Here is a 20,437-nt window from a genome sequence, read left to right as displayed (position 1 = left end):
TATAAGATTTTTGAAATTTATAATCTTGAATTTGTCATAATATTATTGATCACTAGAAAGCAAAAATTAGCAAACAAATTTTGTAGTTAGTTTTCATTAATCTTAGTTAGCATTATAGACATATTACCAAACTTATTAGACGTAAAATATATAGCGACAAAATTCATAACAAACAAAAAAATTATAGTCTATGTATATATATCATCCAACAATTTCATTGAATCATATATCCTTTTTTTCTCTTTCTGATGAATTAATAAAAATAGTAATATTACATAAACTGGAACAAGAAAATACATTGTTTGATTGAGTGTATTTGGAAAATTGTAACTATATGCAAAGTTTGGTTGATTTTATTATACAATACATGCATCAAGTTATATGGAAATTTTAAAATTACTTCATATAATCACACAATTTTTTAAGAAGTGCCTTTGACAATAAATTTTTAGTTATTTTCTAAAATAAGTTAAATCATATCACATACTTATTCATTTTCCTTTTTTGTAGTTGTTCATAACTACTTATTTATTTTGACAAATCAAGAAATAACCTATTATATCCTCAATTAATTATTTTAACAAAGATAAATTTTTTTAAAAATTTTAAATTTTAAATTTATTTATTTTTATTAATAAAAATAAATGATAAATTTATTAGGTCAAATAAATATTTTCCGAGTAAATTGAGAGGAATGGTTAATATTCTAAGAAAAATTTATGAAAAAATTAATGTAGGATAATGACAGTCATATTGAGCATATATGCATGCCTCCAAAAATTCCCTATTCGTTTTTGTCAAAAAAGAAATATCACGTTTAGTGTCTACAGCTCCAGCACCAATTATTTCCAACTTGATGCGCACTTGCTTTTTTATTCTTTTTTTTTTTTGCTGTTTATTATTCATATATTCATCTTACTGGAGTGAACATTTTTTGTTTTTATTCTTCTTTTGCACATTTTTGATTCTTGAAAAATGTACCCAACCATAGCTTGGACTCTGAGATTACTCTGCTGCTTCTTGTTCTTGATTTTTACAGAGTCCAGAGTTCCTCAAGAAGAAGGTAAATTGCTGCTCTTTCTCTTGCTTTAATGGGTATTTTTTTTAAACTCCATGGGAGGGAGGGGGGGGGGTATTTTAGCAGATCAAGAGATACTAAAATTTCTTAGTACAGTTCTCTCTCTCTGTTGCTATAATTTTAAGAAGGATGAGGAGTTTTGAGTATGAAGAAGATGAGAAATGGGTGGAATTACTTCAATTTAGTGAATGTATAGTGAAAAGGTGTGAGCTTTACTGTTTTCGAATAGATAAATAATGGATTATTAAAGTTAGTTGCAACAAGGGTATGTCCCAGTAGTCAATAAAGTGGCTTCAGCACATGGGTTTCAGGTTCAAAGTCAAGTTGAGACAAAAACACTAGGTGGTTACCGTGGCCTTGCTGGGAAGAGTTACTTAGTACATGTTGCTGGTGGAGGTGGTAGGTATCCCGTGGAATGTATAGAGTCACGTAGTACATGTTGTAGGTGGGAGGTGGTAGGTATCCCGTGGAATGTATAGGGTCACCTAGTGCATGTTGTAGGTGGGAGGTGGTCACCTAGTACATGTTGCTGGTGGGAGGTGGCAGGTATCCCGTGGAATTAGTTGAGGTGTGCAAGTTGGGCTGGACACTAAGGTTATTGATTGTTTTTTTTAAAAAAAACTTAAGTTAGTTACCAGTTTCCTGAAATTAATGCTATGTCTAGCGCTTAGAATGTTCCAATTTAGGTGGTATTCTGATTTGCTTGTTTTGCCATGGAAGTGCTGGCTGAGAGAAGGTACAGAGGTTTCCGTTAGACCCTTGGCTCAATAAAGCATGTCAAATCAATAAGAGGAGGAAATACAATTATGAAATAGTTATTCGTGAAAAAAGATATTTAATAAAAAGTTTGGCTGCCAGAAGCTTAGGATTTATATGTTGAAGTGATACAGTTTACAATGGAAAGGTTGACGAATATTATGTGACCATCTCTCACATACAAAGTATGCATAGAAATCTGGTGGAGTTTTTGCGGAAAGCCCCTCTAGTGTTGAACACTTATACTCTACATCTGGAGTTGCATTATTTTACAAGTCATTTCTGTCCAGAACTACAAGTACAAAGTTGTTTTCTAGAGAATGCAATGGTTTGAGTGTCAGGTACCTAGTGGAATAGTTGAGGTGTATGCAAGTTGGCTCTGACATCACGGAATTAAGAAAATAACAAGGCCTTTTAATAGCCCCTTTACTAGCATCAAGTGCATGAAGAGGATGATTTTTTCTTATATGTTTATTTTTGGTGAAGTATGCTGCATGTCCCCCTATTCTCTTGAAATATTTGATGTATTTCAGTAGTTCTTCTGATGGAGTGCATCTACGTCTCTTTGTTAGGTGTTAATTGTCGGAGTGAACATTTATACACTTACAATCATTGCATCTCGGTCACATTAAGGGATGAAACATTTTTTTGAGCAGCCTAATCTTGAATCATTCTGCTTGTCTTACAGATAGAAGTGTTCAATCGTTTATATACTCCCTCTAGTCCATATCAAGTGAATTGTTGGTACTTTTATCATAGTTCAAAATAAATGAATGGTTCAAAGTTCAAGAAAACTGTTGGGACTTTTTCTCCATATTTTACTTTCATTTAGTGAGGCTCTTAACTACTTTACATTTTCTACTAGAATAGTTTGGGATTAATCAAAAGAGTAAAATGGAAAGTAGCTTTTAATTTATGTCCTTAAATTATTTTTCATAAGGGGTGTGCCCCCAACAATTCACTTAATATGGACTAGAGAGTAGTTCTTTTCAATTTGATGGAAGCACTAAATAGAAATCAATTTTTCTGAACTTCTTCAGCTGATGACCTTTTTGGTTATTACCAGTTGTAATTGTCAAATAGTCTTTTTGGGAAGATTGCATTGTGCAAGCTATACTAGTTGATTTCAACCTAATGATTGTTTTTCAGTGAATGTCCTCCAACAAATTGCCAAAACGATGGGTGCAACATATTTGAGTTTCGATGCAGATTTATGCAGAGTCGAAGGTATTGGAGTCACAATTAAGCTAGCGTGGCATGATAATATTGTTGGATGTGATCATGAAGACCACATCACAAAAATGTGAGGCATTTACACCTTATCACCAAATCGAGATTGATTAAATTGTTTCTAACCTTTTAGCTTGTCATGCATGCTTTTTTTCTACCAACGTCTACGTGATTATCGATTTCACCCCAGAGCCAGCTTGGGGACAATCCTACTTGATGTCTGTCTGAAATAAAATTGAATGAACGAACTCAAGGAATTCTGAAATGAAGAGGTTTTCAGATTTTTTATGAACTTCCTTTCCCCAGAACCAATATGTATGGTTACTTAAAAGGCTTACTCAAACTTAAGTATTCCTTGAGCTTGTAAAGAGAAACATTATAGGCTATGCTTTCATCGGGTTTAGAAAAGCCATATTACTACAGAAGTTTCCTTCTAGTGACTTCATACTAATTCTTCTGTCTCAACTGGACTAAATACCACTCATTGCCGGATTTCTTTTATCTGAAACAATCATTCTGATTTCCCTTCGTTTGTGTCCACATCTTTTTTATTTCTATTGCAATTGGTTCCGTAATTGATGTCTTTATATTATTTTCACATATGCAGTGTATTAAAGGGTTTAAATCTTCCAGGAGTACTCCCACCTGAATTGGTAAAGCTTCCCTACATCAAAGAAATGTAAGAGCTATTCTCTACCATTTTTACAATTGATCCTTTCACTAGCCTCCTTTTTTTCATGACTATATCAACATAAGTCACTAAATCTTTGCCTTCGTTTTTCTTACCCCATTTATAGTGATTTTGCGTACAATTATCTCAGTGGTAGAATACCAGTTGAGTGGGCTGCGACGCAGCTGACTAACATGTAATACCCCACGTTCTTAAGCTGATCAGTTTTTGTGTCATGTCTTCATTTTCAAATCGTAATCGCACACTTTTTGATCCAGCTCTGTTACTGTAAACCGGTTGTCAGGGGAAATCCCAAAGGAGTTGGGAAACATCAGCAGCCTTTTGTACCTGTATGTATTGAATTTCTATTTGAACTTACTTCTATGATATCGGTCCGTAGATTGGATTCTCTTAACTAGTCAAAAAATTCTCATATATATTGCAAAAGAAAATGTAGTGGCTATGCTGTTCAAATATAATTTGGGTGGCTGTTTGCTCTCTTTATTATATTCATTGAAATGTTTTAAACCAGGAATCTCGAGGCGAACCAGTTTTCAGGCAGTATTCCTTCTGAACTAGGGAAACTGATCTACTTGCAAACCCTGTAAGACCTCTCTTTTCTCTTCCACTTTGTTATTTTCTCCTAAAGCAAACTTGAAGAATAATTGGCATTTGGGACCTGAATGACTGATGCATAGATCAGTGGGTGATTAAATCTTTTTCTACTTTCAGGTTTTTATGCTCCAACCAATTTGTGGGGAAGTTGCCAACTTCATTTTCCAAACTCGTAAATTTAACGGATTTGTAAGAGCATACAGTACTCTAGCCAAGCTCCTTTTAGCTCTCATCTTTCTCGGGAATAGAATATCTCACAGTATAATTTTACTATACAGTAGGATAAATGATAACAATTTCAGTGGACAGATTCCTGATTTCATACAGAACTGGAAACAACTTACCAAACTGTAAGATCTTTTGAAATACCTTCAAACTTCAAAATAATATTTTGGCTAGAGTTTCTAAACTTTTTCTTGAGGATATATGAAGGGAGATGCATGCCACCGGACTACAGGGTCCCATTCCAACAAACATATCTCTTCTGAATAAGTTAACAGATTTGTGAGTAGAGAACCTTTCAACATTATCTTAACTTTTTTTTATTAGATTTTTGTAGAGCATTTACTCTTTGCAGTTCTCTCACGGTCAATTTTGTATACAGGAGGATCAGTGACATAGGTGGACCAGCTCAGCCATTTCCTTCACTGAGTGATATAATGGGATTCCATACCTTGTATGTCAAATTATACCGATATGTGGAAACTGTTGTACAGTTATAGTGTGCTATTAAGCATTCTTGCTTTCCTAAAGCTAATTAAATATGGATGCAGGGTATTAAGAAACTGCAGCCTTTCTGGAGAGCTTCCTGTATATATTTGGGCGATGAAGGGTCTGCAAACATTGTAAGTTATAGACTTATTCTTCTGCACCTAATGTTCAAACTTCTTCAGCTGCATTCAAAATTACATGGTATTAAATAAATATATAGAGAGAGAGAGCTATTACATAATTTTCTGTCCTTCCTCCTCTGTCTGTGATCTTTGGATTCTCTGAGGTCACACTATTTACTGTCCTCTATTGGTGCCTCTTTCAGTTAACACTGCCTTCCCCAGCCAAAAACAATTGAGAAATCATTTCTTCTCTACCAAGAACTCCTGTAGAAATTAAAGCCCCTTTTAATTTCCTTGTTTGGAATATTTCACATCTAGTGTGCTCTCTGTGACTGTAAATTTTTTAGCATTTCCAGTTTTAAAAGATAATTGAGGCTGTTCGAGAAACAACGCGCTCACTCCTAATTAGTATATGACACCTTAAAATCAAAAGGTTTCATGCTGCTCTTTGCTTTTCACTAAACTTCTCAGCGTTCCTCTTCGTATCTCTCTAGTACATTATTTAGTCTGACATATAGAGTTGGCTCTTATACATTTTTCTTCTACAATATACATGTGGTGGTTGTAAGAGTTTGTGCTCACAGATACATCTACTCTATCTCCTTCTGAGAGTTCAAATGGTAATCATGATTTCCTTTTAATTTTATGCAGAGACGTTACCTTCAACAAGTTAGTCGGAGAAATCCCAAACAATATTAGTGCCAGAAGTATGCTGAAGTTTGTGTAAGTTGAATTGCAAAAAGTGGATTCTCTCAAATGTGATGTCCTTTTTATTTTTTTATTAGCAAGTTACATCAGTCTCTTCTCAATCTTCTTTTGCTCATACTCGAACATCTTTGAATATGAAGTGTATAACATGTGCTTGCACTTCCAGATTTGCTGTTGCCTTACTGCTTTATGTCCTCTACATAGGTTTCTTACTGGCAACATGCTCAGTGGAGATATACCAGACTCAATTTTGAAGAGTGGAATAAATGTGTAAGTGTATATTTGTTAATATTCTAATTTCATAAACAATTTATGCTGGTGTATGACGGACTCAATCTTTGCTGAACATGTCATAATTTTTATTCATAAACATAATGGTCATACAGTGACATGCCAAAGCAATTTTTTGATTCATTCACGTTGTCATTATTTTTTCCCCATATTTTGTCTTCATGTGGATCTCACAACTGCTTGGTTCATTATTGGAAAGATGACATCTAACAGTGTCTGTTGCGCCGCAGTGATCTTTCCTACAATAATTTTACATGGCAAGGACCTGACCAACAAGCTTGTCAGCAGAACATGTAAGGATATGTTCATTTCTGTTAATTCATGCTTTTACATTGTTATTGGATAAGCATATATGGTTCTGACAATTATTCCTTCTGCAGGAACCTGTATTTAAACTTGTACAAGAGCTCTGCAGTAGTAAGCCCCTTGTAAGATGATTCTTATTATCCTGAAACATTAAAATTCTGAGTTATGATGAAACTGAGAGAAAAAGGAAGCGCAAAGCAGAAGTGGTTGCTTTCCTATCTAATTCATTTGGGTCTAACTGCTCTTGTGGTTTAACTTCTACAGAATGAGAATTCATCCATGTACAAAGGATTTCACTTGTCGTCGGTGTAAGTATGTTCTTTTCTTCTCTGGAAAAGTTATACAATTTTCATATGGAATATGAATATCATCAGTAGCAGCAAGAATCTGAAACTATATCTTTAGCCGCTTTGCCATCTTCTCGTGCACTCAAATAGCAGATTGCTCAACTATGCAAGAGATTGTAGCAAGTTAGTTTCATTGTTGATATTTAACACAGAGACATTCTAAGGATGGATTCAGTCTTAGTTTCCGTTTGGATTGGCTTATTTTAGGTGCTTTAAAGCCAAAATAGTTTTAAAGCAGTTTTGAAGTGTTTGGGTAAAGTTAAAAAGTGCTTATAAGCACTTACTTTAAAGCCAAAATAACAAAAATAAGCCAAAAGCCAAAATTTAGAAATCCGAACTTATGTTTTTGTCTTATAAGTCATAAGCCAAAAATCAATCCAAACAGGTCCTTGAACTCATGTATATACAAGTATTTAGATGATTTAGGATTCACAACCTGATCGTTGGAAATATTTTCAGCTTGATCATTTTTCCCAGCTTATGAAAAGTATTTTGAGCATTGACTTCTATTATTTTCATTGGCAGATGGGTGTTCATTACATGTTAATAGTGGTGGAAATGATTTTACTGTAAAGGAAAGCGATGGAGAAGTTCATTATGCAGGAGATGCAAGCGTCGATGGTGGTTCTGCTAGATATTTCAGCAGTAGCACCAATTATTGGGGATTGAGTAGCACTGGGGACTTTATGGATGATAATAACGACCAAAATGCACGTTTTATTGAAAGTACACCATCAAAAAGCCTCTCTGAATTGTACAATAATGCACGGATGTCTCCACTCTCACTCACTTACTTCCGTTATTGCTTGAGCAACGGGAGTTACAATGTCAGCTTGCACTTTGCTGAGATAAGTTTTACAAATGATAGCACCTATACCAGTCTTGGAAGGCGAGTATTTGATATATACATCCAGGTTGGTATGTCCACTAGAAAAACTTCTATACCCTTAAACTATGTTAGATGTGTGAAAATATGAGGAAAAAAGAGAGAACTTGTATTGTATTTGGTTGTAGATGATATACAAGATGCCTCCACATATAGAAGTTCAGGCAATTACAAATATTGTAAGCTAACCTAAATGAAATAAGAGAACTTATTAAATCAGGGAAATTACCCATCCAGAATTAGAAAAGATGCTCTCTACTACTAACCTAGAATATATTTTAACATTCACTGCATTAGTTCTCTCACAACGCGCCTTCCAAACTCAAGGTGATACAGCAACTTGTGTTTGCAAATCAAAAGTGAAAAGTGACATGATATACTTCGACGAAATAGAGTAGGAGTTATGATTGAATTTGAGGGCTTTCATGTTGCCAGCTTAACTAGATATTGGCTACAGAGAAGCAAGCACTGTGCCAGATTGATTGGATAGATGACCATTCACTGTGTTTAACTTGGTGACGATATAGTAACCATGCGTTGACTAGTACTAGTCTCAACTAAGTGTTCTCGAGAAAGCGACATGGTGCTGTTTGGATGGTGACACATCAGCTAGCTGGACAGCTATAGACTGTTTGTCTTGACAGGTTAATAGGTATAGAGTGATGATATCAACCCAACGCGGACTGTCGATACATGGCACGTGCTGCCCAAAAGTTGCGGGAGCCTGAAAGAGAGAGGAAAAGAGTGATGCTGCTTTATCTGAAAAGAGACCAGCCTTATTATGAAAAAAATGAACCTGTTGATGCTACAACACCGCTCTTGCCGCGAAAAAAGCGTCTTAGCTTGCTTTTCTTTCAGAACAAATAGCTTGTTTTCAGGACAAATGAAAGAAAAGGTTGTAGATTTTATCTAGTGAACATAGGCTTCGAGTGCGTACCAGGCGAGACTATGACTGAGTCAAGCGGACACCCGCTAATCCGCGCTTCCATTCGCGACTTGAAGCCAAGCCATTGACGAGCCTTGAAGGACCTTGGCAAGGAATTCTTTCAAATGTTCGTTGTTCAATATCTCGGCTGCTCAAGAAGTTTGACTAGTTGCTCCTCCGACCCAGAGAAAAACTCTGTGTGGCAGGCAGAGTTAGATGGAAGCTATTAGATCTATAACAAGAAAGTAGTCTCTATATAGGAGCTTAGACAACTAGGATCTTTACTTTATACTGAGATTTTTGAATAGGAAGAATTTTGTATACTATTAATCTAGACATATCCTTACATCTTGCTGAATAAGTTCCTGTGACTTTCCACAAGATACCTACACAATATTCTTTCTACTTCAGGAGAAATTAGTTTGGAAAGACTTCAATATTGTGAAGGAGGCTGGTGGAGTTCAAATGCCCGTGGTGAGGCATTTTAACACTAGTGTAACAGATAATATTTTGGAGATTCGATTTTACTGGGCCGGCAAAGGAACTATCAGAATCCCATCCAGGGGGCATTACGGTCCTCTAATATCTGCAATCTCACTCAAACCAAGTAAGTTTCTTCAATCTTCATCATTTTAAGGGGAATTTCATAGTATATCTGCTTTTGCACTTCTCACTTCGGTTTCCTTCAAGTATATTGTGTATTTAGCATGTCTCAGTGAGAACTAACACAAAAAGGCATGTATCAGTTTAAACTTTAAAGTCCCAAGAGATATAGAGATCGTACATATCATATGAGCAGGTTCATACATGATAAATTTAATTGTTTCTAGAAGAAATACTGCAATTGAATGCATGATCACATGCTCGATTTGCTTATTTGTGGGGTTGACATTGTTTATCAACTTCCGCTGTATAAGATAAAATTGCTGCTATCTAACATAATCCATGTTAATATTGTTGAAGTGTGTAACCATCTCATCTGGTCTGATACCATGTTGAAGCGTGTGACCATCTAGTCTAAAAGTTTAAGCTATTAGAGAGAGCACACTTTAACAGTCAATTATATTCTCAACAAATATGTGGAAAATTCTGATATTTTTTTTGGGAAAAGGGCCAAAACTACCCTTGAACAATAGGAAAGGGTCTAAAAATACCATCCATTCATGTTTTGGTCTAAAAATACCCTTTCATTCACCTTTTTGGCTCACATGTATCCTTCCATTCACCTTTTTAGCTCACTAATACCCTTTCATTCACCTTTGACTAACTTTATGCCTATATAACTAATAACGAATTTTTATTTTTATTTTTTTATAAAAATATTTATTATTTGTCATTTTCTTCTTAGATTAAATAAAAATCTCATCTCTATTAATTATTTCCCACAATCTATTTAAATCAAAAATATATATACCTCTTCAAGATTCCAATTTTTTTTTTTAAAAAAAATCTAGTACTTTTTGTATTTTCTCTAATTTATTTATTTTTTAAAAAAAAGCTTATTTTACATAATTAATATATCATAAAAATATTAATAGTGCCACAATATCTATCTTCCTTTTTAAAAATAAATAAATAGAAAAAATTATTAACTTTATTTTTTTGATAATCTGTGATATAAATAAAATCTGACCAAAAACAAAACTTTTTAAAGAAGAAGTTCCACAAATATATTTATTTAAAAGATTAACTTATTAAAAACAAATTTAAAAAACGAAGATGGATGTTCGTAACAATAGGGAAAATTTAAGTAGGAAAATAGAGAAAAATGTGTATAATGTATTTCTAGATAAAATAATATATTGTTGAGTATGAAATAATAATTTTTTCTATAAAATATTAATCATTTATATCATGTTTTGATTTAATTAATTAAATATTAGCCGTTAATTTTTTTCTTTTGTCATGAGTCTACAATTCAAATAAAAATTTTGAGGAAATGGAGAGGAATTAGATCTAAAAATAAATAAATAATAAAAAATTCTAAAATATTTTTTTTATAAAAAAATTGGGGTCTTGAAGAAGTATATTGTTTTGGTTTGGATAAATAATGATAAATAATCTAATTGAGGTCTTGAAGAAGTATTTTTTTTTTTACCTTTTCCCTTTTCTTTTTGCCATTTCTGCCGTGCTATTTGAACACCAGTTGGCGTCTGAAATCGCAAAAGATAACTGGTTGGCTATCTCTCTCAACTGTTGATTTGCTTTGATCTCTTTAGAGTTGCAGCATTTATCTAGAGATCAAGTAAACTATTATCAGCACCAAAAGCTAATCTGTCGCTTTAACTTAGCCTGCTTTGAATGATTGAAAGAGTAATTTTTCAATAGATTTCCTATTCTTTTACTGGCCAAACTAGTTTTTTGAAACTAAGCTATAAAAGTACATACATGGCTTGATATTCCTGTGTTCTGTACCCACTATAAGTATTAGTGTGTTACTGATTTATACTATAAGCTTAGATGTTTACCAGGTTATAGAATATTTGTATTGTGGTTATTTCAACCAGGCTCTTCTTTTCAGCGTTCCAATATATAGTTTTAAGCTCTAAATACCTTTCCTATTCCTATTGCTATTTTCTTTTCATCTAAAAAAATAAGTAGGAGTTAAATCTCTTCTGGAATGTCCGATGTAGGTTTACATTTTATATTTGTTCTCTCCTTTTTTTTTAGACAGTAACAACTTGTATTCTATTCCAAAACAAAAACCAGAACCTGCCACAGCAAGTTACAGATTCCTAATTACAATTGTGGAGAGTACCAGGAAGATCTTTAATCCTATAGCAAAATTTACAAAGAACCTAAAACATCTTTGATTGATTCTAGATCTACCATGTACTCTTGTTTACACCAAAAAAGAAACAAAACTAAGCAGTTCATCTTAATCTTCTGGATGGAATTGCTCTTGTTTTGGAAGCATATGAGATTTCTTTCTTTCCACACTGACCACCAGATGCAAGCCGGAATAATTTTCCATCTTTCTTTATGCCCAGAAATGCTTGCATAACTTCTCCATAACTTCAGGGTCTGCGTAACTTTCCTAGGCATAACCCATTCACGTCCTTCTGATTGATAAAGATATTCCACAAAATGTTGGTTATTCTACAGTAAAGGAAGAGATGGTTGACAGTCTTTACTTCTTCTTCACCACATAGAAGGCACCTAGGACTCATTTGAATATTTCTTTTCATGAGATTTTCCTGGGTCAAAATTGCCTGCTTAGCAAGGAGCCAAGTAAAACAAGACACATTGTAGGGGATTTTAGTTTTCCATATCAACTTACATGGCCACCCATTCCTCTGACTGTTACAAGGATTAAATTTTTTGTACTCTCTTCTAACACTGAAATTGTCCCGATTGTGATCCTGTCATACCAAACTATCTTGTGCATCAATAGTTCCTTTGAACTGCCCTAAGACCTTGTAAAACTCCACCAACCTTTGAATCTCCCAATCATTTAGAGGTCTTCTAAAGCTCAGATTCCATCCTTGGTTTGACCACATCTCTGCTACAGTGGCTCTTTGCTGCTGGTTTAGGGTGAAAATATCCAGGAACAATGTTTTTAAAGATCCTTGTTCTAGCCATCTATCTTTCCAAAAAGAAGTTTTCCTGCCATTCCCCAATTTAATACTGCAGTTTTCTCTGAGCTTTGGCCAATGGTTTCTGATGGCTCTCCAATGGCTTGATCCGTAAGTGCTAGTGACCGTTTTAGTTATCCAGAGATTCTCCATTTCATATTTAGCATGTATTACATCTTTCCATAGAGCTTGCTCACTGGAAGCAAATCTCCATACCCACTTCATCATAAGGCACTGATTTTGAATTTTTAAATTCCATATCCCCATCCCCTTGCCTGTTTACTCTTAATCAGAGTATCCCACTTAAACAAGTGGAATTTCTTGGTTTCACTATTTCCTTCCCACAGGAAATTTCTCCTCAAAGCATCAAGTCTGTCAATAACACCATCAGGAATAGGGAAAAGTGACATCATATATGTAGGCATAGAGTCTAAAACACTATTGATGAGTGTTAATCTTCCTCCTAAAGAAAGGTACTGGCTCTTCCAATTCACCAACCTTTTTTCACATTTTTCAATCACCCCATTCCAAATGCCTATAGATTTGCTTTTGGTTCCCAAGGGCATCCCCAAATATGTAGTTGGTAGATCTCCTGTCCTTACGCCCAAAATCCTAGCCAGAGAGGGTAAATCAGGGACTTCATTTACTGGATACAAGAAACTCTTGTTCCAATTGATGTGAAGCCCAGAGATAGCTTAAAAAAGAATGAAGATTACCCTTAAAATCTTGAGTTGGTTCTTGTTAGCATCACAGAAGACAAGAGTGTAATCTGCATATTGTAAGTGAGTAATCTCTAGATCAGCTCCCACTCTACTGGATACCCTAAAACCTCTCAGCCACGACTTTTCTTGAGAGATTTTCAACATGTCATTTAGTCCCTCCATAGCGATAATAAAAAGAAAGGGAGATAATGGATCTCCTTGCCTTAAACCTCTCTGTGAAGAGAAAAAACCTGTAGTAAAGAGCCATTTATTAAAACAGAGAATTTCACAGTGCTGATGCAAAACTTCATCCATCTTAACCATCTACCTCCAAAACCTCTTTTAGAAATAGTCTCCAACAGGTACTTCCAATTGAGATGGTCATAAGCTTTTTGAGTTTCTAGCTTACATAGGATGCCCGGAGCCTTGCTTCTAGTTCTAGCATCAACTCACTCATTTGCCATAAGAATGACATCCATTATTTGTCTTCCTTTTATAAAGACCAACTGTTGGGGGTCCACCAGTTTGTGCGTAACCATTTTGATTCTCTGGGTGAGTATTTTGGAGATGATCTTGTACACGCTACCAATTAGGCTAATGGGTCTGAAGTCAGTGAGCTCCTTAGCACCCATTTTTTTTGGAATTAAAGCCACATAGGTAGAGTTGAAGCTTTTCTCAAAGACGCACCTCTCATGAAAAGTTCTTGATTGTAGCAATCACATCTTTTCCAATAGCCTCCCAACAATGGGTATAGAAGGCCACGGTAAAACCATCAGGACCAGGAGCTTTGTCACTAGCACAAAGTTTGACACAATCCCATATCTCTTGATCCTCAAATTCCTTCTGAAGCATGTAATTATCTTCGGCATTCAAAGGGTCATTCTATATGGCCAAGGAAATCCATTTTCGTAATTTTGGTTGAATTAACAGACAGAATTTCTCAGCTTGAAGGAGTGTTGGATGAGTGCCCATGTATTTTTCTTTGCTATTGTTTTCCCATGAATAAATGCATGTTGATATTCATATTCTATGAAATCAACTGGAAGAATCTTATTTTCTATTCCCCCTGCTGTTGCATACACTTAACAATCTTGTCTTCATTTCTGTGTAGCTTTTGGATCTTGTTCAGAGGAAGATAAAAAGAGTGCGACTGTTTTTGTTATTGTTGGAGTAGTGACTACATGCATTTTCCTGTTGTTAATAAGCACACTTTGGTGGAAAGGATATCTTCAATGCAAAAAGAAACAGAGAACAGGTAATCACTGAACAGATGTTAGAATGAAGTAATTTTAACTAGCAAATTTTATGACTACGCAATGAGCTGATCCATGCATTACTGATATGAAAGAGCACATTCTACTGAAATGATAATCAAAAAAAACTCCATATCCAGAAGTTGTGAGTTATTAATAGATGACTAACCAGTGAAGTTTCTCTACTTCCATGACAGATTTAGAGGGCATGGAGCTGCAGACCATTTCCTTTACTTTAAAGCAAATAAAGGCTGCAACTAATAACTTTGATGCTTCTAACAAGATAGGGGAAGGTGGTTTTGGTGCAGTTTTCAAGGTATCACTTTGGTAACAACAGTAATATAGTATCATCTTTATCATTATTGGTTGTGAACTCTGACCTAATACTTTATGTAGGGCCGGTTAGCTGATGGTACTTTAGTTGCAGTGAAGCAGCTCTCGCGTCAATCAAGACAGGGGAACCGCGAATTTTTGAATGAGATTGGCATGATTTCTTGTTTGCAACACCCAAATCTTGTTAAGCTGCATGGTTGCTGCATTGAAGGGACTGAATTACTGCTCGTATATGAATACTTGGAAAACAATAGCCTCGCTCGCGCATTATTTCGTAAGATATTCAATCTCTTTTAAAAAAGTTCCTAAACTATTACTAACTCTCTAGGAAATGTCCATTAAAATTTTAGCATGTTGGACAACTTTAGATTCAGAGAAAAGTCAGTTGATGCTTGATTGGCCGACAAGGTTCAAGATTTGTGTTGGGATCGCTAAAGGTCTGGCTTTCCTTCATGAGGAATCAAGCCTTAAGATTGTACACAGAGACATTAAAGCTACTAATGTACTGCTAGATAGAGAACTAAATCCCAAAATTTCGGACTTTGGGCTAGCTAAACTTACTGAAGATGACAATACCCATATTAGCACTCGAGTTGCTGGAACAATGTAAGTTTCAACCTTAAAATTCAACCTAGATCTTTTTTTCCGTTATCTTGTTAGTAGCGTGGCAAGGTAAAGTTTGTAGCTTAATTGTATGTTAATAACTGCAGAGGATACATGGCACCAGAGTATGCACTATGGGGTTATTTGACTTACAAAGCAGATGTCTACAGCTTTGGAATTGTCCTCCTGGAAATTGTTAGCGGCAAGAACAACTATGGCTATGTGCCTTCTGAGAATTTCATTTGTCTTTTAGATTGGGTATCTTTTCATTACCTTTTTGTTAATGCACTTCAACAAAGCCTGACCATTCTACCATTTATAAGATTGAGAATCCTTGAACTTTTTTAACCATGAACCTCTCACACTCCCTTTGAAGTTGCTAGCTTATAAAACTTTATTGCAGGCCTGTCACTTGCTGCAAAATGGAAAAATAGAGGAGCTGATTGATGATAAATTGGGTTCTCAGTTTAGCAAAGCAGAAGCAGAATTGATTATTAAAGTAGCACTATTATGCACTTGTGCGACGCCATCACTCAGGCCTGTAATGTCTGAGGCTGTAGGCATGCTTGAAGGAAAAAGAGATGCCCCTGATAGTATCCCAGAAGCAAATATGTATACTGACGATTTGAGATTTCAAGCCTTGAAAGATTTCCAACAAGAGAGGCAAAATCAAAGTGCGTCAAGTAATCAAGCTCAGTGTTCAAGCATCCAAACTGCCTCTGATCTCTGTGAATACAACCCCGAATCAAGATCTGATGACTAACTCTTTACTGTGTGTGTATTCTTATTTAATCTTTGCCAGTGTGCCTGTGTCTTATAGTTCATGAGGGATTGCATTGGTTCATAGCCACTCATCGAGGTATGATTGTTGTAACTTGTAACTATTTGTTCAATTTTTGTGAGTGAGATTTCTATAAAATGTACATAAATTAATATCCCAAGAAAAAGTGTGAGGAGCTTTTTTGCACCTCCTAGCTAGATTTCAAATTTGTATAATATTCTGCCCCATTGTGATATACCTGAAATGTAGATTATATGGTCTCTCTGTAAACAAAAAAGGATTCATTGTTCAATTTGTGTCAGTTGTATCTTGTATGGCAACTTTTTGTTTGCCAAAAGAGGACAGTGCATATGCTGAAGAAACAACACATCATTTTAGATGAAACTTGAGGTTTTCTTTGACCCATGAGATAGTTAAAATTTATGTAAATAGCAACTTCAACACTAGCCAAGGGTCTATCGTAAACAACATATGCCTTCATAAGGTAAGGGTGAGATCTATGTACATTATACACACCATTCTCCCCAGACTCTACTTGTGAGATTGCACTGATGTAGCAATTCAACACTAGATAGTAAAAGACCAGTAAATGTGGAAATGGGGGTGAAAAAAAATTGCGTGAGTATACGTGACTATTCCCCAAATCAATAAGGAGTTCCTCATAAAGTATTTTTAAAAAAAATAAATAAATGCTCCAGGCGCCAGATCCTTGAACTAATACACACAAAAAATTAAGGGATTTGCACAATTCCTAAAAGGGTCAAGATTGAAAATTTTATTAGAACATTTGAGAATCTATCGCCCAAGTATAAAAAGAGAAGATTTTCTAAGTAGCAAGTTGACCCTTTAAAGTTAAATACTCATATATTAGGCATTTTCAGACTTGCAAATTAAATAAGTAAACACCACCCATATCTCATATTTAATGTTCATCTTGCTTGAAGTCAATCTATTTGACTTTTTTTTAAAAAAAATAATTGACTCAAAGTTTTCAGTTTCATACTATATTACTTCATTGTTCAAATTTGCTTGTAGAAATTAATTAAATTAATCGCTACACGTACAAGGCTTTTCTGTACCAAAATAGAACAGCTCATTCCCTATTGACTTTCCAACTTCAAGTCCATGAAAGATAACTTCAACTTCAAATTAAGTTATCAATCCCGTTAATATATGTAATATTTTTGTATGATTTACATAAATTTTATAGTTTAAAATCTTAATTACATTTTATTCCTATTTTTTTTCTAGGAAAAAGGGCCTGAAATATATTCGAACTTTGACCGAAATTATTGTAACGATACTAAATTTTGAAAATGACCTTTCACTACCTTCACTATTTAATAATGTAACTTAAAGGTATATATGTGCTACGTGGACATAAAAAATATTGCATAGTAATGTGTCAACGTGGACACATATTTACCTTTAAAATACACTATTGGGGTAAAAGATCCTCCATAAAGTTATGTATCGTAACAACAATTTCGGCCAAAGTTGGAGTATTTTTATTACCTTTTTTCCCTTTTTCTATTTTTTCAAAAATCCCTTAAAATAAGTCATCTGAATACATTACATGTGATACATTACAAAAGTGAGTTGCACCTTTTAAGAAAAATAATTGATTGTTGAGCTTTGTTAGGAAAATTAACTTCACATTAATTTTGTATCTCACTAGTCAAACATAAGTGATTGTTATCAATCCATCCAAATTTATAAAGATTCATACCATTCAAATTTTCATCATCTCCATCAAGCCATCATTGCAATCCAAAATGGTGAAGAATTTAAATTAATCGACAATATGGTTAATACAATATTAATATATATCGACTTTGTTAGAGAGAATCAGGATTTTGGTAAGCGAGATGAGCCATGAAGGTTATAAAAGTGATAGAATTGTTGTAGGACAATCGCTTTCATTTATAATCTCAAAGTCATCATTTCAATCAAGTTAGAGATCGATGAATTTAGGTAAATCTTGAAAATCAAATACATCATAGAATGTAATAACTCATCTACATTGAAAATTAAGTAATTAAGAGGGGATCAATAACAGGTGCTCAGGTTATCTCCATGAATTATCCTGGTAAGATTGGAATTGAATATTCACTAGTGCTACTGTCACAGTTCTCACATTCCTATAAAGTTCGCTGAGTTCTTGACTAACATTGAAAGGTGCTCAGGCAAGGAACTGAAGAACGAGGTGAAGCTCTTGAAGAATGGTGATGCTGGTATGGTCAAGATGATACCCGCCGAGCTTGTGTGTCCGACACATTATATCATGTATCATTTGTATGTTTAGTAGGTGTAATATTGTATTTCATAAAATTGTGTATCCAACACACAATTTGTACGATTGTGTTTGATAAAAAGTTGTATTTGATGTTAACACTGTTTATAAGACAGAATGTTATGTACCTAATTCATTATGTTGTGTATCTAATACATGATTTAATATATGTATTAATGCGCTCTATATTTATTGTTCAGATACATAGCTGGAAGATATTCACATTTTGCCTCAAACTAAACAAACTTTTGATATTAACATTTACATATCACCATTTATGAATCTGATACACATTTCTGTACACTTTAATGTATCATTAACTGTGTACATATACACACAAGCACCTAGATACATGATAAATGATACATTTGATAGAAGTTTTGTATCAAATACCAAAACTAATTAAGTTTATGTATCAAAATTTAAATACATATCGAAATTTAAATAAGATTGAAGATACATAACAATACCTAAATACATGATAAATGATATTTGGTAGAAATTTTGTATCAAGTATCAAAACTAATTAAGTTATGTATCAAAATTAATATTTAAACACGTATAATGTGCATGATAAAATTGTAATGTATTGTAGTGTTGAAACAAAGACATTATACATTAATTTAAGAAACAAAGTTAACTAGATACATCAAAAATCTAGTTAATGTATCCTAAACTATAACCGTAAGATAATTTAGTAATTTGTACACGATACATTGAAACGAAGATATTATACATTAATTTAAGAAATAAAAACAATTGAATACATTAGAATCTGAACCCATATATAGCAAAAACAGATGAATAAGAAAAATCGTGAAAAAAAAATCAACAATCTAGTCTATTTCGACTTCTCCTTCTCAACATTCATTCATCCACTTTTTCTAAATTTACTTTAGAATACGAAGGTACATCATTCTCCTTCTCAACATTCACTCTTTTATCCGTTTTTTTACTATTAACATAGACGTCACTCATGATCTTGATCCAAAGTCCTTATCAAAAAATCACCAACATATCAAATTTTTTTCGTCTTTTTAAGCAATTTTTCCACAGTCTATTTAGAAGTCAAAGATGCATCTTCTTCGATTAGTTGAGTATACCAATACTAAAATAAGGATCCTAATCCATATGTATCAGGAAAAAAAAAGAAAAATAATAAAATTAAAGAATAGGACTATGGAGGAGACACACTATATTAGGAAATAAAGAAGAAAATAAAATAAAATTGAAGAAGATGACTATGGAAGAGACACACTATACTTATTGAGTAGTTTGAATTTGATTGAATGGAAAGAGAATCTTTTTTAAAACCAAAAATTGATATGAAAATTGTAACTGATAAGATTGTGTAGTAAGATTAAGGAGAGATTAAATAAGTGAAAAAGAAAGGGAACCGTATGTTAAGGATGTGATATTTATGTATCTGACTGGTTTGAGAATTGGAGAAAAATAAGAGATTTTGAAAATATTTTAAATTGATCGAGAATAATGAAAATTATGAAAAATAAAAGCGTGTATATAGATAATTTATCTAAAAAAAATTTGGGTAGATTATTATGTGACCTAAAGAACAATCTAAAATATGTAATTTTTAATCACGGGTGATTCAATGCCTTTAAAAATGAGGCATATGCCTTAGATTCCAAAATCAAAGGGCCTAATTTTTAGTAATTATAAATTATTATAAGCCTTTTTAATAAAGATTAATATATTATTTTTTTAAAATTTATTTGCTATTTTAGTTTGTTTCGAAACATTAAAAAAAATTCTTCTTATGGATCAATTTTTAAATTTAACTTCCAGATGATATATTTTAAGACTATAAGATTAAAAAATATTTTGATATATATATATATATATATATATATCTTTAATTTAAGATCATAAAAAATAAATATTAATTAAAATGAAACAAATAACTTCGATATCAAATATAAAAAAATAGCTAAAATCTAGACTCCCAATTCACTAATTAACTTTTGAGATATCACTGTTTCTAATTTTTGAAAATAAGATAAGATGCCTATTACATTTTATATAAATATTTGAAAATGTAAAAAAGGTGAAGGGTGGGTTATTGTTCATTTTGCTTGAAGTTAGTCGAGTTGACATTTATTTTTATTTTATTTTATAATTAACTCAAAATTTCGAATTTTGTATCACATTACTTCATGTTCAATTTGTTTAAAGGAATTAATTAAATTAATCACTATACGAGGCTTTTCTGTATCAAAATAAAACAACTCATTG

General features: G+C 33.5%; 1 protein-coding gene across 1 annotated transcript in view; it reads left to right on the top strand.

Moving 5' to 3' along the window:
* Positions 1 to 798: 798 nt before the first annotated feature.
* Positions 799 to 20,437, top strand: part of LOC107011799 — a 35,760-nt gene continuing 16,121 nt past the window's right edge. The window contains exons 1-24 of the mRNA XM_015211447.2: positions 799 to 1,063; positions 2,984 to 3,137; positions 3,672 to 3,743; positions 3,862 to 3,930; positions 4,013 to 4,084; positions 4,267 to 4,338; positions 4,467 to 4,538; positions 4,628 to 4,699; positions 4,782 to 4,853; positions 4,954 to 5,025; positions 5,123 to 5,194; positions 5,834 to 5,905; positions 6,095 to 6,160; positions 6,412 to 6,474; positions 6,562 to 6,609; positions 6,752 to 6,795; positions 7,360 to 7,748; positions 9,057 to 9,252; positions 14,033 to 14,176; positions 14,372 to 14,490; positions 14,571 to 14,781; positions 14,876 to 15,113; positions 15,218 to 15,368; positions 15,514 to 15,869. Of these exons, the coding sequence (XP_015066933.2) occupies positions 976 to 1,063; positions 2,984 to 3,137; positions 3,672 to 3,743; positions 3,862 to 3,930; positions 4,013 to 4,084; positions 4,267 to 4,338; positions 4,467 to 4,538; positions 4,628 to 4,699; positions 4,782 to 4,853; positions 4,954 to 5,025; positions 5,123 to 5,194; positions 5,834 to 5,905; positions 6,095 to 6,160; positions 6,412 to 6,474; positions 6,562 to 6,609; positions 6,752 to 6,795; positions 7,360 to 7,748; positions 9,057 to 9,252; positions 14,033 to 14,176; positions 14,372 to 14,490; positions 14,571 to 14,781; positions 14,876 to 15,113; positions 15,218 to 15,368; positions 15,514 to 15,869 (2,984 nt within the window). The 5' untranslated portion in view covers positions 799 to 975. The remainder of the gene's footprint in view (positions 1,064 to 2,983; positions 3,138 to 3,671; positions 3,744 to 3,861; positions 3,931 to 4,012; positions 4,085 to 4,266; positions 4,339 to 4,466; positions 4,539 to 4,627; positions 4,700 to 4,781; positions 4,854 to 4,953; positions 5,026 to 5,122; positions 5,195 to 5,833; positions 5,906 to 6,094; positions 6,161 to 6,411; positions 6,475 to 6,561; positions 6,610 to 6,751; positions 6,796 to 7,359; positions 7,749 to 9,056; positions 9,253 to 14,032; positions 14,177 to 14,371; positions 14,491 to 14,570; positions 14,782 to 14,875; positions 15,114 to 15,217; positions 15,369 to 15,513; positions 15,870 to 20,437) is intronic.

This window comes from Solanum pennellii, chromosome 2 (assembly GCF_001406875.1).
Source record: "Solanum pennellii chromosome 2, SPENNV200".
In the NCBI taxonomy this organism is placed as follows: Eukaryota; Viridiplantae; Streptophyta; class Magnoliopsida; order Solanales; family Solanaceae; genus Solanum; species Solanum pennellii.
Note: the sequence above shows the minus strand (reverse complement) of the source record. Positions and strands in the feature narration are given on the sequence as shown.